The following is a 17,273-nucleotide window of genomic DNA, read 5'->3' as shown; positions in this document are numbered from 1 at the left end:
GAGTAAAAGTTTTAAAATGGGAATAAGTAAAAATATGGTATTGCACCCAAAGCAAAGCGCCTGTGGCCTAATGGATAAGGCGTCTGACTTCTAATCAGACGATTGTGGGTTCGAGTCCCACCAGGCGTGCCTCTTTTTTTTCAAAAGCCCAAGTTTTCCTAGCCCAAGCCCATGATAGCCCAATAAGGCCCAGCTTCACCAAGCCATGAAAGCCCAATCTCTGTGTTAAACTTGGGGCTTCTATCCTTTTTCCAACGCGCACTTTATTTTTACCTCCTATTTTCCACAAGTTCTCTGAGCCCAAGCCCATGATAGCCCAATAAGGCCCATTTTCCAAGCTAATGATAGCCCAATATCTCTCTGTTAAACTGGGCCTTTTGTCCTTTTTCCGTTCGCACTTTATCTTTACATCCTATTTTCCACAAGTTCTTGGAGTCGAAGCCCACAATAGCCCATGAGGCCCATGTTTCCTAAGCCCATGATAGTCCAATCTCTCTGTTAAACTGGGCCTTTAATCCTCTTCCAATGTTCACTTTATTTTTGCCTCCTATTTCCCACAAGTTCCCAAGCCCATGATAGCCGAATGAGGCTCAAGTTTTCCACACCCATAATAGCCCAATCTCTCTGTTAAACTTGGGCCTTTTTAATCCTCTTCCCCTTGTGCACTTTATCTTTACCTCTTATTCCCACAAGTTCTCCAAGCCCATGATAGCCCAATGGGGCCCAAATTTTCCAAGCCCATGATAGCCCAATCTCTCTGTTAAACTGGGCCTTATATCCTCTTCCCCATGTGCACTTCTATCTTTGCCTCCTTTTACCACTAACCTGCGCCTATCCTCGTCATCCTCAAAACCTTACCCAACCAATGTAACTGAATAAACTACCAAACACAGAAACACTCCCTCGAACTCAACCAACCTTATCCTTCACCCCCACAGCGCAATGGAGCCCAACGCTCTCACTCTCACTAACCTACGCTTGTCCACCACCTGTTCGACAAAATTCCCCAGAGACCAAAACCAGACGAACACACCAAAATCTTATGCCCAAATACCGAAACGGAGCCCCGGACCCGTCTCAAAAGGGCTCCAGAAGGACTCCAAGAAGGACTTGTCTCGGATTCTGAGAACTGATGCTGCCATAAAAGGCATAGCGAGGAAAGCCAATTCGAGAAAGTACACGCAACTGTGGCCTAAAGCTGTTCTGGAGGCCTTGGATGAGGCTATCAGAGAGAATCAGTGGCAGACTGCTCTTAAGGTTTGTGGGTTTTGTTTCTCTTTTCAAATTGTAGTCTTTAACCTTTTTTTTTTCTCTTCCTTCTGGGCATATGGTTTGGAGTAATCTTATGATACTACAACGTGAAGGTCAATCACATTCATTGTCACCTCAGATTGTAAACTTTTTGTAGTACGTTTATGATTTTCCTAAGGTTAATGCATCAGTGAAAGGAGGTATTTGAATTTAAAAAGAATGAACAAAAACAGGTAAAAGTTAAAATAACACTAGTATGTAATTAAGGAAGTAACACTTAGTATGATCTTGGATAGGACCCAATGGTGGAGAAGAATATATGTGAACTGATTAGTATGAAAGATCCATAGCCGAAATCATAGTGTTCGGACTAATGCTTTGTTTTTATAAGGTTGGTGGGTTTTTATTTTTATGTGTTTAGTTTCTGATTCTTGGTTGTTTTGGTGGTTTATGTGTGTTTTTGGCTTCTGGGGATTTGGACTTCATAAAGCTTGTGTCTTTGTTTGTTTCCTTGGAATATGTAGAATGATAAATGAGAAATTAAAATTTTGTACTTATTTTTATTTTGGATGTCATAGTTGGTTTTTCACATTAGGGGGAAGAGTTATTCCTTGTATTGTAACTATTCAAGTGGTGGGTATTTTTGTTTGTTCTTTGTTACCCTTCTTTTCTTTTATTCCCATATTTGATATTTGAGTTATTTGCTGCTATTCCAGATTTTTCTTAAACACAAATCATAGAATCTGCTAGTATACTCTTTGGAAGCTGTATAGGTAAGAGTGAGTTAAACACTCACTGTTGTCAACAAGGATTTTTGAACATGAAGTTTCAAGTTAAGAAGTCAAAAAGAACATATGAACTCTCTTACCATTTAATGTCTGGATTAGGTATAGTATGTTTTTGGTGGCTTAGCTGGATTTTGAACTTAAGTCAAAATGTCAACCCTTAAAATGTCTTTTCGATTTTTCATATTGAAATTCTTTCTCCCCTGCAAAAATTGGAGTGTCACTGGCTCACTGCTACTACTTTATGTTTGACTTTCTGGTTGCTTATGTTGTGGGGCTTTTTGAAGTTAATAGATTGTTTCTAAAAACAAATTCCATTTTATAGATTTTTGGATTGCTTCGTAAGCAACATTGGTATGATGCAAGATGCCAAACGTACACAAGGTTGTTAGTGATGCTTGGCAAGTGCAGGCAACCTGAGCAGGCAAGCTTGCTGTTTGAGATCCTGTTGTCTGAAGGGCTCAGACCTACTGTTGATGTCTACACTGCTCTTCTAAGTGCTTATGGGCAAAGTGGCTTTCTTGACAAGGCTTTATCCACTCTTGATGATATGAAATCGGTGTCTGAATGCAAACCAGATGTATATACATATTCCATTCTTATTAATTGTTGCACTAAATTTTGTCGTTTTGATCTGATTGGACAAATTCTTGCTGAGATGTCATTTCTGGGGATCGAGTGCAGCACTGTGACATACAATACTATTATAGACGGATATGGTAAGGCGGAAATGTTTGAACTAATGGAGAACACATTGACAGATATGATTGAAAGTGAAACCTGCCTTCCTGATGTTTTCACGTTAAATACTTTAGTTGGGGCTTATGGGAATAGTGGGCAGATCGAGAAAATGGAGAAGTGGTATGATGAATTCCTGCTAATGGGGCTAAAGCCAGACATTAAGACATTCAATATTCTGATCAAATCATATGGTAAAGCGGGCATGTATGAGAAGATGAGGTCTGTTATGGATTATATGGAGAAGAGGTTTTTCTCTCCAACAACAGTTACTTTTAATACAGTCATTGATGTATTTGGAAAAGCTGGAAATATTGAGAGGATGGATGAATACTTCAAGAAAATGAAGCATCAGGGAATAAAGCCCAACTCTATTACCTACTGCTCTCTTGTTAGAGCTTACAGTAAAGTTGGGCTTATAACAAAAGTTGATTCAATTTTGAGACAAGTAGAGAATTCTGATGTAATACTAGATACCCCTTTCTTTAACTGCATTATCAGTGCATATGGTCAGGCTGGTGATGTGGAAAAGATGAGAGAGTTGTTCTTGGAAATGAAAGAGAGAGAATGCAAACCTGATAATATCACCTTTGCTACCATGATCCAAGCCTACAATGCACAAGACATGACTGAGGCTGCTGAAAAATTGGTGAATAAGATGATTGCCACCAAAGAGAGCACTGGTATCCTGCTATGCTTGTAGTTTCCAATTATTCTAGAGTTTTGCTTCTCTTTCAGAATCTTTCTAAAACTTGCTACTTCTTTTACTACTATGTTTCTCTTTTACCAACCCACTTTGAACAACAATGACCATTGGTCTAATGATATTGGGTAGGCTTTGAAGGACATCCTTGCAGAGGCGGGTAATTCAGCACTTCTTACAGGTGTTAATGACACCACTATAAGCTGTGCTGATTCACCTCATGGGATGAGGTTTATTAGGGAGTTTTCTGTGCTTTTATTTTTTTGGGTGTCCTGCCAGGGGTTGTGTGTGTGTGTGGGTGGGGGGGGGGGGGGGGGTGTGGGGGTTGTTTGACCTTAGTGTTAGGCTGTAATATATTTGCTCAACATTCAGAAAACTGCTTAAGATTTAAACCTGAAAATACTATTTTTATTACAACTACTAGTATTGTTCATAATTCATTGAATTTATTCTCATATAACCTTATTTTATTTTCAGGCACAAGGTTGATCGGTAACTAACATGACATAGTACTTTGGAAGAGCAACCTTCACCGATAGACAGTTCATATGTCCAAAGGTGGTCAGATCTTGGAAAGAATTATACCTTCCTTGTAACCAGCACTGTATCAGGTATCTACATAGCGTATCTTCCTCATCTTTTAAGTTATCTTGTACATTACACTTACTGATATTCTGTTGTACAGTACCTTAAAAATGGCAATCCCAGTCATTTAAACTTTTGGAACCATATGTATGAGTTGGAAATTGTGCACCTTATTCAAATGGTCAGACATGCTCCATAAACTGGTCAATTTTGAAATGCGTGGGCCCTAGGGAAAATTCAAAATTCTTTTATGAGATGGTCTCATGAGATACTTTCTTTGGGCCCTAGATATTTATGGAATAATGTCATCTAGAAGGAACTAGCATCCTGATTCAGGATTTCTTCCTTAGTTTGTGTTTTGTAGCACTTGAAATCTTTTAATTCAATGGAATCATATTGATCATACCATCAAGCAAACTTTATAGAGACTGATTTCCATCTATCTAGTCTTGTGAAAAAGGTTTTGCATTTTTCTCAGCATTGTTAGTTTTGTGTGTGTGTATATTTATATAGCTAAGGAAATTCCCAATTCTGATTGTTCGAAATTGTCGTATTTACTTATACCACATATTATTATATTAGTAATCTCTTTCTTTCTTTTTTTCTCAATTTTGAGAAAGATTTTTGGAGTTATATTCAATCTTTTTTCTAAAATACATATGTTTCCTCTTGGTAACCGAGTTGACTTCATATCTAACACAATCCTTGTTTCATTCCACAGGCATATTAGTGCATGAGAATGCATTACTATAGGTTAATGGTGAAGGTAAATTTGACAGTGCACGCTTGATGGAAATTTCAAGGGGTAGGACAGGGGAAGGGAGAGTGTATGTGCATGTATGATCGGAGCAACCTCTTTCTAATTGGGGCATGGAAAATTCAAATTGAAGGGTAGCTTCTATATGTGTGATAGGAGCAGGCGTGCTTGAACTCATGTTCATGCTATGAACGTACTGTAATGGCAACTTATAGATCGATAGGGGGCGTGATGAGAGAGGACAGGACTTAGAAGGACTTGCAGTGAATGCATTTGTGACTAGGACGTAGAACACACTTTGCTGCATGCATCAAAGACAAATGACACCGGCAATGAGAAATGATTTGGTCTGAGGTTGAAGGTGTTGCATTTGCAGCAGTGACAGGAAGACTAAAAAGGCCATTCAGGGAATCAGGTTGGTGCCATGGAACGTATATTTAAAAGAACTTCAGGCATAGTGATGCAAGTGCGTAAAAATTTTTACCCTGCCAACCCCAAATATTTGAAAACATGTTTTTGTACAATTCATTACTCCAAGATAAATTAAGAAAAAGGGTTTCTGTACACTTAAGTTGTAATTTGTTTGCTTTACTTCATTCATTCTTTCTTAATCACGTGCCTAACTTGCATGTGATATCCAGGGCAGCCCAACATAATTTAGGGCTTAAGGCAAATTAAACAAAATTATTTATACTAATCAAATTAAAGTTAATTTGATACATTAAATACATAATTTGATGAATAATACCAACTAAACTAATGTTCATTTCATGTAGAGAATTAAATATCATAGTTGAATCATAAATTTTAATAAAAAGAAATAAAGATATATAATGATTAAAAAAGATATTTTATTTTGGATATATGATGATGTATGGTTAAGTAACATTGTAATCTAATTTTTAATTTTATATCTTTTTTTTAAGGGAGAGAGATAGATATTATTTGGTGTGTCACTTTATAGGATATCGGTTTACAAAAATTAAAGTCTCAAATTATTAGGGGAGATTTAACACATTTGCAACATATTTTTTTGATACATTTTAGGCTTTCAGTTGGGTTAGGTTTTTATTGGTCTTGTGCTTTAGGAGTCTTGATAGAAATGAAAAGGAAAAATGTGATAAAAGCAATATAAAATGTTTACAATATAATGTGACAATGATTATATTAATGAATTTTATCAGTCTAATTAATAAATATTTAAATTACTTTTTTGTGATCAGTGACATGTTAATTTATAAGCCTATAGTAAAATTTGTAGTATCCTTAGCATCACTATTTTTTTAAAAAGTGTACAATCATTAAAAAAAATATATATATATATATATATATATATATATAAATAATTTTATAAAATTTTGGGCCTTTCACAATGGAAGAGGGCTTCTTTTTCCTTAAGGGTAAAAATTTATTTATGGTGGGGTCTTAGGCTTAGGCTTAAGTTGCCTAAGCCTTGGGCCGGCCTCAGATAATTTGGTAAGGAGGTTCCGAGAGTTTGGCCAGCTCTTACTATTATATATTGACTTGCAAATTACATTTACTAATTTTTTTTTTTTTGGTAAAATGGATGTATTAAATAACTAATCTGAGTCTTAATATTCAGAAAGTAAAACAAGTACTATTTCATTTGGAGAGTTCTCAATCTCATGAATTGAAAATCTTGGGCCTGCATGCATTCTATCTTAAATTCGAAAACAAAAGGAATGTTATGGGAAGAACTTGAATGCAAATCCTCCATTCCTCTCTTGTTGTGAGAAGAACAAAAAAGTTCTGAGCAGGAGGTGGGAAAGGTTCCTCAATAATCACTTACAGAGGGCTAAGTTAGGTTCTTGATTAGGTTCACAGAAAATTCTGCTTCCAACACAATCTCTAAGTTAAAGATCCCCAAAAACAAAACAAACTGTTCGAGGTATGGAGGATCAAATGTACATTGCTATGTCTATGACTCTGAGTGCTTTCATGTGGAGGGTCAAATCTACGTAACTGGGAAGCTTCTGTTCATAAGCTGTGCCCATCAGGGCATGAAAGATACCATTAGCTTTTCCTTTTAGGCACAAAAAATAATGGGATCCAAGTAATGAAGGATAACAAATTATCAAGGAACAAAACTTTAGGTACCAAAGGTTTTCCAATTGAATTCAACTTTCAACCACATAGTTACATTGATAAATGCAGCAAAAACAATGTTATCTTTTCTAAGAACAATTAAATTCAACCATGTGCTTCATTGTTAACTACACGGTTGAATGTAATTTTTTATTTTTGTTGAATAACACAGTTAAATGTAATTGAGGAACCTAATGTACAACACGAAATTGTACATAAATTTAACCCATAACAATAAGTAAGTCTAGTAAGTTTTTCACATATTTTCCACTTTGTAATATAGATATTTTTATTGTACTGAGTCTACTAACATATTTTCAACTAAATTAGTTGAATTTAATTAGAGAACTTTAGGGAAAAATAATATTATTTGTGCTGTATTAATCAATATATTTATGTGATCGAGTGAATTTACAAAACTGTACCAAAGTATTTAGGCCTAAATTAATGGCGTTGATTCTTGATGGGCATGGTGTAGTTGTACTATCTCCCTGGGCCTACTAACCCTCTTTCCACAAAACATTTGAGCCCTATTCCAACTAGGTCTTAGAAAAGACTTTCATGATAAGCCCAAATTAGGTTTAGACTGGCCTTGGGTTGATCCATGATTAAAGCTTGGGTTTTTTCAGATCTAATTGTAGTCTGACCTTTCTCAAAAAAAAAAAAAAATTGTAGTCTGACCAAAAAAAAAAATTGTAAGAGAAAAAGATAGCACTTACTACTCATACTCGTAGTAGAATAGCTACTGACCCAAAAAAAAAAAAAGAATCTAATCGTATTAGATATCAATTAAATTTTTTAATATATATATTTATTTATTTATGACATTATTTTCTCTAGGAATAATGCTAGTCATCAACCAAGACTTTGCCTTCATTAATTAACAACTTAATATATTAGAAAAAGAAACCTATCTTTAATTCAGTTTTTCTATTTTATTAATCAATGTTTACTTTCCCTAACGTTGTTAGGGGGGGGGGGGGGGTGGGGGTTGGTTTGGATGGGCATATGTGCTAAGTTTCCGCTCAAAAGTATTTATTCATTGTAACGTGTTTGATCAACTTATTTGCTGACAGATTCTCCCAAAAAAAAAAAAAAAAAAAAAAACTTATTTGCTGACAGTTTATTTGCTTTTTGTGAGGGGAAAAAAAGTGATTTTAACAAATAAATTGACTTATTTGAAATATTACCTTTTGAGGCCCAATATTACCATTTATTTTCTTCTTACATTTGATAGATTACGGTAAGCAATACAACTGCCGAATACCAAGTCTAGTGCCATAAACTTTTCTACAACTTTACCACGATTTTACTACGTGGCGACTCGTGATTGGAGGAAATAAAATAGTGGGTTCATGTGGGTCCATAATTTCACCAATCATGATTCGTCACGTAGCAAAGTTGTGATAAAATTGTAGAAAAGTTTGTGGCACTAGACTTACTCCTGAATACTATATGATATAAATTAGGATTCAGATCTTCTAAATTTTCTAGGGTACTCTACCAAATAGATTTCTTTAAATCTTAATCATTCTTTAATGATTTAATGGTTTAGATTTTACTATGTCAGCATTCTACTAACAATAATTTTTTTTTTTTGTGAGGGGGTACTAACAATAATCTTAATTGTTTTGTTTGCAACATTATTTTATTATTATTTTAAGAGTGTTAGTGGAATGCTAACATGGTAGAATCTAGACCCTTAAATCATAAAAGAGTAATTGGGATTTAAGGAAATCTATTGGTAGAGTATCCCAGAAAATCTAGATGATTTGAATCCAATTAGATAGTTCCCAATATGCTTAATATAATCTTTCTTAGGTTCACATTTCTTCTCCAAAACAAACAAAAAAAAAAAAAAAAATTGCTCAGGTTCACATGGGCTTGGTCAATTTAAGCCAGTATGAGAATATTTTGGGCTCATATGAATGAATTAAATAACTAATCTGAGTCTTAACTCAGGAATTGAAAATCTTGGGGTCTGTGTGCATTCTCTATCTTTGCCAAGCTGCCAGCACTTTGATCAACCTTATAAAAACAAAAGGAATGTCAAGGGAAGAACTTGAATGCAAATACTCTATTCCTCAATTGTTATGAGAGAAACAAAATGTCAAAACCGGAGGTGGTAAAGATTCCTCAACAACCAATTACAATAGGACTAAGTTAGGTTCTTGATTAGGTTCACAGTAAAGTCTGCTTCCAACTCAATCTCTAAGTTAAAGATCTCCAAAAACAAAACCAATTGTATATGGTATGGAGGATCAACTCTACATTAGCATGGCTATGACTATGAATAATTTCATATGGTGGGTCAAATCTACGTAACTGGGGAAGCTTCTGTTCGTAAGCTGTGCCCAAGTGTCCTCCATAAGGGCATGAATGATGCCATTAGCTTTTCCTTTTAAGCACAAAAATAAAAGGGGATCCAAGTAATGAGAGAAAACAAATGAACAAGAAACAAAACATTCTCGAATTGAATTCAACCACGTGGTTGTATTTATCAATGCAACAAAAACAATGTTATCTTTTTTTTTTTTTTTTTTTTTTTTTTTTTTTTTTTTTACAAGATAGAATTCTACTCTAGCCTAATCTAAGTGTATATGTGTGTGAAGCTCCCTCCTGGAGACTTGAACCCCGGCCCTTGCCCCCCACACTCCACAAGCACTTATACTTGTGGAGTGACCATTGCACCAAGGGAGTGCGGTGGTACAATGTTATCTTTTCTAAGAAGGGAAATGCTAACGAGTGTCCTTAGGGCACTGATTAAGAATCCAGTTAAAGAAAGTTTTTATGGAAAAAAAAATGTAATTAATGTTTTGACAGCTTTTTTCATTTTTCATAAAAGTAATGTCAAAACTTTCTTTAACTGGATTCTTAACCAGTGCCTTAAGGGCACTCGTTAGCATGACTCATAGTTAAATTCAAATGTATGGTTAATTGTCAACCATGTGGTTAAATGTAATTGGGGATTCTAACGTACAACACCTAAGAAATTATACTTAAATTTTACTCATTAACAATAAGTAGGTCTAGTAAGCTTTTCACATACTTTTTGCTTTATAATATAGATATTTTTATTGTCATACTATAATAAACTCTAACTTAGGTATAATTTTTTAGGTGTTGTACCTTCAATTTTTCAATTAATCACATGGTTGTTTTACTAAGAGCACAGCTTAGGTATAGTTTCTTATCTATTATACCTTAAATTTTCTATTTAAGTTCAAGCACATAGTTGAATTTATCTTCCCTATGCATATTTTAAATTTTCTATTTAAGGGTCTCTTTGGATACTGTTTATTGTTGAAAACTGAAAATTGAAAATACTGTAGAAAAATAATTTTTAAATGTGCAAACAGTGCCGTGGGACCCATTTTTAATGAAAGTTTTGCTAAAAAAAGAGGTTTGTGGGTCTTGTTCATTGGACCCACAAGCAAAACACTGAACGCGCAAACACTAGACGCTTGCCGCTATCCCAACATTCACTAAGTTCAACCACGTGGTTGTATTTTTTTTTTGCAAAAAACGATGTTTATCCCACATTAATTATGTTTGTCTAGTGTCTGCTATTTATAATCTCAGTCTACAACTACAAAACCTTTGTAGTTGTACTTGTAGTTGTATTTTGGTTATGTAATGTATTATAAACTCGGTTTAAAACACTATTATTATTTTTGTGTGTGTTCTAATAAGTATTATTGTTTATTCAAAAAAAAAAAAAATTCAATTAGTCTATGCACAACATCACAAATGACATTTAAATTCAGTTGGTCAATATAATTAAAGTTAACCATGTGGCTAAACTAACTAATATAATACAAACAATTAATAGCCAACTTAGGTATAGTTTCTTATCTATTATACCTTAAATATTCTATTTAAGTTCAAGATTATACCTTAAATTTTCTATTTAAGTTCAAGCATATAGCTGTATTTATCTTCCCTATGCATATTTTAAATTTTCTATTTAAGTTCAACCACACGGTTGTATTTAACTTCCCTATGCATATTTAAATTTGAGAGATGCTACGTCTACAACATTTTTACAACATTTTTACAACAAATCATGGGTGGTTAGTTGTTATTGGTTCAAATTTAAAACTAACACTAAGATTACTTTTTTGCCCCAACAAAAACAACCAGTAACAACTTTCCACTTAGGATTTGTTGTAAAAATGTTGTAGAAATGTTGTAGACATAGCATTTCTCTTTAAATTTAGTTAGTCTATGCACAACCTCACAAAGGACATTTAATTTCAGTTGGTCAATATAATTAAAGCTAACCATGTGGCTGAGCTGACTAATATAATACAAACAATTAATAGCCAACTTAGATATAGTTTCTTATCTATTATACCTTAAATATTCTATTTAAGTTCAAGATTATACCTTAAATTTTCTATATTAGTTCAAGCATATAGCTGTATTTATCTTCCCCCTATGCATATTTTAAATTTTCTATTTAAGTTCAACCACACAGTTGTATTTTACTTTCCTATGCATATTTAAATTCAGTTAGTCTATGCACAACCTCACAAAGGACATTTAATTTGAAGGAGATTCAGAAATTATTTTTAAAGCTTTAACAGGAAATAGTTATGATCGCTCAAATTTTGGGCACATTTTAAAAGACTGTAAGTCTACAATGGGTTTGCTACAAACATGTTCTTTCTCTCATGTTAGAAGACAAGGTAATGGGGTAGCCCATGCCTTGGCTAGGAGAGCAAAGAAATTGTCCCCTCTCTTGATATAGATGTAATCTGTTCCCCCAGACATTTCTTTTTTAGTTCATGTTGATTTAATCTCTTAAGTTTGTGATTCAATAAAGTTTGCATGGATTTTCTTTTTCTCAAAAAAAAAAAAAAAAAAAAAATAGTTGGTCAATATAATTAAAGCTAACCATGTGGCTGAGTTGACTAATATAATACAAACAATTAATAGCCAACTTAGGTATAGTTTCTTATCTATTATACCTTAAATATTCTATTTAAGTTAAAGATTGTACCTTAAATTTTCTATTTAAGTTCAAGCACATAGCTGTATTTATCTTCCCTATGCATATTTTAAATTTTTTATTTAGGATTTTGCTAATGTGTGCCCCAAGGGCACAAACTAATTCTCATTTTTGGAAAAAAAATTTCTTAGGAATTGAAAAGGTATTAACAGCTTTTTCAATTCTTGAGAAAATATTTCCAAAAATAGATAGCTTAATGTGTGACCTTAGGGCACACATTAACCAGACCCTTCTATTTAAATTCAACCACACGGTTGTATTTATCTTCCCTATGCATATTTAAATTCAATTAGTCTATGCACAACCTCACAAAGGACATTTAATTTCAATTGGCCAATATAATTAAAGCTAACCATGTGGCTAAGCTGACTCATATAATACAAACAATTAATAGCCAACTTAGGTATAGTTTCTTATCTATTATACCTTAAGTTTTCTATTTAAGTTCAAGCACATAGCTGTATTTATCTTCCCTATGCATATTTTAAACTTTCTATTTAAGTTCAACCACATGGTTGTATATTTATATTCCTTATGCATACTTAAATTTAATTAGTCCATGCACAACCTCACAAAGGACATTTAAATTCAATTGGTCAAATAATTAAATTTAACCATGTGGCTGAATTGACTAATATAATACAAACAATGTCATTTTTTCCCAAGAACAATCAAATTCAATTAGTCAATGCATTAACCATTTATCGTTAGTAATAACCTATATTAACCCAATAAATTAATAGCCTACTTAGGTATAGTTTCTTATGCGTTGTGACTTAAATTTCCTAATTAAATTCAATCTTAAATTTCCTAATTAAATTCAATCACATGATCATATTTATCTTCCCTAAGCACATTTAAATCCAACTGGTCAACACAATCATCTTTTGATAATTCAATTGCTGGGAAAGGAAGATTTTAACCTTAAATTGTTTTTTAATATAAGATAGAAATTCTATTCTAGCCTAATCTAATTGTAAATATGTGTAAAACTCCCTTCTGGAAACTTGAACCTTAACTCTTGCCCCTCACATCTTACAAGTACTTGTACTTGTGGAGTGATCATCACACCAAGAGTATGCGGTAGTTGAACCTTAAATTGTTAGAAACATTAGAAGTGTCAATATTAAGCTACGAAGTGTTTGGCATAATAACCATTACTATTAGTAATAATTTACTGCATTAACCTCATAAATTAAGGGCACAACTATGTGTTGTACCTTTCCCAATGAAATCCAACCACATGGTTGTATTTATCTTTCCCAAAGGATTTTAAATTCAATTAGTCAATGCACAATCATGTTATTGCATTGACTAATTAATTCAAATACCATTAAGAGAAGATAATATTGTTTATACTCCATTAGTGAATACAAACATATGGTTGAATTTAATTATAGAATCTTGGAGGAAGATAACATTGGTTAATGCATTCATATGGTTAAATTTAATTAGAGAATATGAAGAGGCAATAATATTATTTATGTTGCATTGGTCTATATAAACATGTAGTTGATTTTAATTAGGGTTTTTTTTTTGGGTTGAGAATCTAAGAAATTGTACTGAGTCTACTAACGTATTTTCAACTAAATTAGTTGAATTTAATCAGAGAACTTTTAGGGAAAAATAATACTATTTGTGCTGTATTAATCATTATAATTAGGGTTTTTTTTTTGGGTTGAGAATCTAAGAAATTGTACTGAGTCTACTAACGTATTTTCAACTAAATTAGTTGAATTTAATCAGAGAACTTTTAGGGAAAAATAATACTATTTGTGCTGTATTAATCATTATATTTATTTATGTGATTGAGGGAATTTACAAAACTGTACCCAAGTATTTAGGCCTAAAGTGACGGCGTTGATTCTTGATGGGCATAGTGTAGTTGTACTATCACCCAGGGCCTACTAACCCTCTTTCCACGAAACATTTGAGCCCTATTCCGACTAGGTCTTAGAAAAGACTTTCATGATAAGCCCAAATTAGGTTTAGACTGGCCTTGGGTTGATCCATGATTAAAGCTTGAGCTTTTTCATATCTAATAAAAGTCAGACAAAAAAAAAAAAAATTGTAAAAGAAAGAAAGAAAAAGATAGTACTCAGTACTCATAGTCATAGTAGAATAGCTACTGAACAAAAAAGAAAGAAAGAAAGAATCTAATTGTAGTAGATGCCAATTTTAAAATATATATATTTTCTCTAGGAATCATACTAGTCATCAACCAAGACTTTTTGCCTTAATTGAAAACTTATCTTAAATTCAATTTTTCTATTTTATTAATCAATGTTTACTTTTCCTAATGTTGTTGAGGGCGTTGGTTTGGATGGGTGTGTGTTAAGTTTCCACTCAAAAGTATTTATTCACTGTAATGTGTTTGATCAACTTATTTGCTGATAATTTATTTGTTTGTTGTGAGGCCCAATATAACAATTTCTTTTCTTCTTACAGTTGATTAGATGTCTATAAGTTACTCAACTGCCAAATACTTGTAATCCTCAAGATTCATAATACTATATGACATAAATTATTGATAGTCCCCAATATGCATAATATAATCTTTCAACTTAGGTTCACATGGGCTTGGTCAATTTAAGCCAGTCTGAGCATATTTGGGCTCATTTGTGCAAGATTTTGCTGCCATGGAAATCCTATTCTAATGCCCATGTGGCACAAATTTTATCCAAAACCCATCCACTTTTTAAGTTTCATGATGCACTTTTGGAAAACAATGTTCTTTCAACTAATAAAAAAGAACACGAACATGTGTGAAAGGAATTGCAAAAAATACAAGAGTGGGGGCAAGTATAGAAAAAAATCATCACATGAACAGTTAAAGTACCTTTTGTAGCCAGTCAAAGCTCCAATTTTTTCAATGGGATGGCATAAGTTGAAGTTGACCTCCATGGCTAAAACCAAGAAGCTTCTAATGGAGCAATCAACAAAAATAACACTAGCTGTGACACCATTGAGCTGACTACTTCTTTTTGCTAATGCCAATCATATTTCTGATTTCAACAACAACCATTGGAATCCATGATTACATATTTGAAAGTAACCCATTTTGACCAATGTTTTTCTTCTCCAATCCTTATGGTTTGGGGCAAAGGGTCGGGAAAGTGGAGGTCAAATCCAAGGACTTAGTGAGGTAAAACAGCATAAAATCATTAGAAAGAACTTTGGGATTGTCCATTTGAAAGCAAATCAGATTGAGCTTGACAATTTCCTTACTGAATTTTCAGTTTTGCGGCCCATAATTGAACCAACTTGCCAAAATGCTTGATAAATCTGAATTTGGCATGCAAAAATGTCGTGTCATTTGGTTTGAGGGAAAAAAAAATTGTGGTTTCATTCAAAAATGTCAAATCTAAAATCTTTGTTTAGGCACACTGAAAATGGGAAAACAAAGGGGAGGGCATTCTTCCAATCTTGGTTGATTTCACCTAATTTCTAAGACATTGATTCCATTCATTGCACATGGAGACCATTCATTTCAGTGTGACCCCATTTTTGTGCTAAAGTAATATCCAAAGACTAGAAAGTATTCATTCATTGCAACATGATTACAATTTGAGATCTAGTGTCAGAAAATAGCCATTGAAAACTACCATCATAGATGAGAATCATTAGATCTAGCAGTAGGTCTATGTGGAGTGGAAGTTCCTAGTTCAAACTTGAATCTTAAGATTAATCATTAAAGCACAGGCCTGGCTCAATAGGATTTTAGGGATTGAGACTTATTGCAATGGTTAAGACTCCTGCACCGTGCAGTACATTTTGAACGGTTCCGATCAAAAGTTAAAAAGTTAAAATGTTAAGAGTTAATAAAAGTTGAAAATTTTGAAAAAATTAAAGTTTTGTGTGGGGGATAGCACACTGCAATAGCTAGGTCTCAATTCAGATTATAGCTCTTCAATATCAGAAATAAACAAGAATTTTTCTTTGATGAATGTGAACTACATGTACTTTATCTGGAAATTACATGTGGCATAAGTGTTTACTAAAAAAAAAAAAAAAAAAAAAAAATTGGCATATATGCAAAATTATCTGTTAGAACTAAAGGCATATCCCAAGTTGTTCAAAGCTTATTATGCTCTTTTAATGCTTCTAAATCACTACATGCTTGTTTTCAGAATAAGATGTTTGAAGGCAAATACAGAGGTTTTGAGAGCAAATGACAAACTTATCTGTTAGTTAGAAGTCTGGCTGCAATGAATAATTTATTTTGGTTTTCTTCTCCTTCACACATAGTGTGTGTCATGGCCCAAAGAGACAAATTAAATAAGGAAAGGAAGAAGAAGAAAAGAAAAAAAAAAAAAAAACTATTATGTCTTTATTTTACGTCCATCTATCATTTTAAGGTTGCGTTTGATATTAAGAATTAGATAAATTAACAAGGGTGAGATAAATTATTAAATTTGTTAAGTCAATCTTTGAATATATCTTATATTTCTCTTTGAATTTTAAATATTTATATAGTTTTTTTTAGTAAATAGTAATACTTATTAGAATACACACGAAAATAGTAATATTAGTGTTTTAAATTGGGTTTATAATACATTATTTAACCAAAGTACAACTACAAAAATGTCTAATTATTGTAGTTACCCTTTTTTTTTTAGTAAATAGTAATATTTATTAGAACACACACGAAAATAGTAATATTAATATTTTAAATCGAGTTTGTAATACATTATTTAATCAGAGGACAACTAGAAAAGGGTCTAATCTTTGTAGTTGTAGATTGAGATTATAAACAACGGACACTAGACATACACAACCAATGTGGGATAAACATCCATTTTTTTTAGTAAACAGTAATACTTATTAGAATACACACGAAAATAGTAATATTAGTGTTTTGAACCGAGTTTATAATACATTATTTAACCAAAATACAACTACAAAAGGGTCTAACATTTATAGTTGTAGACTGGAGTTATAAATAGTAGACACCAGACACACAACCAATGTAGAATAAACATCTTTTTTTTTTTTTGTAAACAGTAATACTTATTAGAACACACACAAATATAATAATATTAATGTTTTAAACTGAGTTTATAATACATTATTGAGTGAATAAAGGTTGGTTTTTCTTGAAGAAAACCAATTGTTGATATGTTATATTGTGATTCCATCCATTTGTGATGGAACACATGTAACCAAAAAAAATAAAAAAACACGAGAGTTACGCGGTATATTTTATGGTTTGATATTGAATAGTGAGTGAGACCAGAATTCTTATTATTAAATGAATAAATGTTAGGTTTTTTCAAAGATAACCAATTGCTTATTTCTTACGTTGTGATTCCGTCCATTTGTGATGAAACGCTT

The 17,273-nt window shown here is 32.8% G+C and overlaps 1 protein-coding gene and 1 non-coding gene across 5 annotated transcripts; both read left to right on the top strand.

The window, feature by feature from the left end:
- Nucleotides 1-56: 56 nt before the first annotated feature.
- Nucleotides 57-129, top strand: TRNAR-UCU (transfer RNA arginine (anticodon UCU)). Its single transcript has one exon. It is a non-coding gene; the product is annotated as a tRNA-Arg (tRNA).
- A 677-nt stretch (nt 130-806) lies between these two features.
- On the top strand, nt 807-5,433 carry LOC126723870 (pentatricopeptide repeat-containing protein At3g53170). 4 transcript variants are annotated; one of them, XM_050427826.1, is made up of 5 exons: nt 807-1,257; nt 2,362-3,457; nt 3,610-3,658; nt 3,955-4,088; nt 4,784-5,433. In XM_050427826.1, exons 1-3 carry the CDS (start codon nt 943-945, stop codon nt 3,639-3,641), a joined length of 1,443 nt encoding a protein of 480 aa, XP_050283783.1. In that variant the 5' UTR covers nt 807-942; the 3' UTR covers nt 3,642-3,658; nt 3,955-4,088; nt 4,784-5,433. The 4 variants fall into 4 exon arrangements, with proteins under 4 accessions (XP_050283783.1, XP_050283785.1, XP_050283786.1 ...); XM_050427828.1 differs by lacking the exon at nt 3,610-3,658; XM_050427829.1 differs by lacking the exon at nt 4,784-5,433 and having other exon boundaries at nt 2,362-3,658; nt 3,955-4,089.
- Nucleotides 5,434-17,273: the final 11,840 nt, after the last annotated feature.

The sequence above is a fragment of the Quercus robur genome, chromosome 4, assembly GCF_932294415.1.
Source record: "Quercus robur chromosome 4, dhQueRobu3.1, whole genome shotgun sequence".
Classification (NCBI taxonomy): domain Eukaryota; kingdom Viridiplantae; phylum Streptophyta; class Magnoliopsida; order Fagales; family Fagaceae; genus Quercus; species Quercus robur.
The sequence above is the reverse complement of the archived record's forward strand: the minus strand, read 5'-3'. Positions and strand labels throughout refer to the sequence as shown.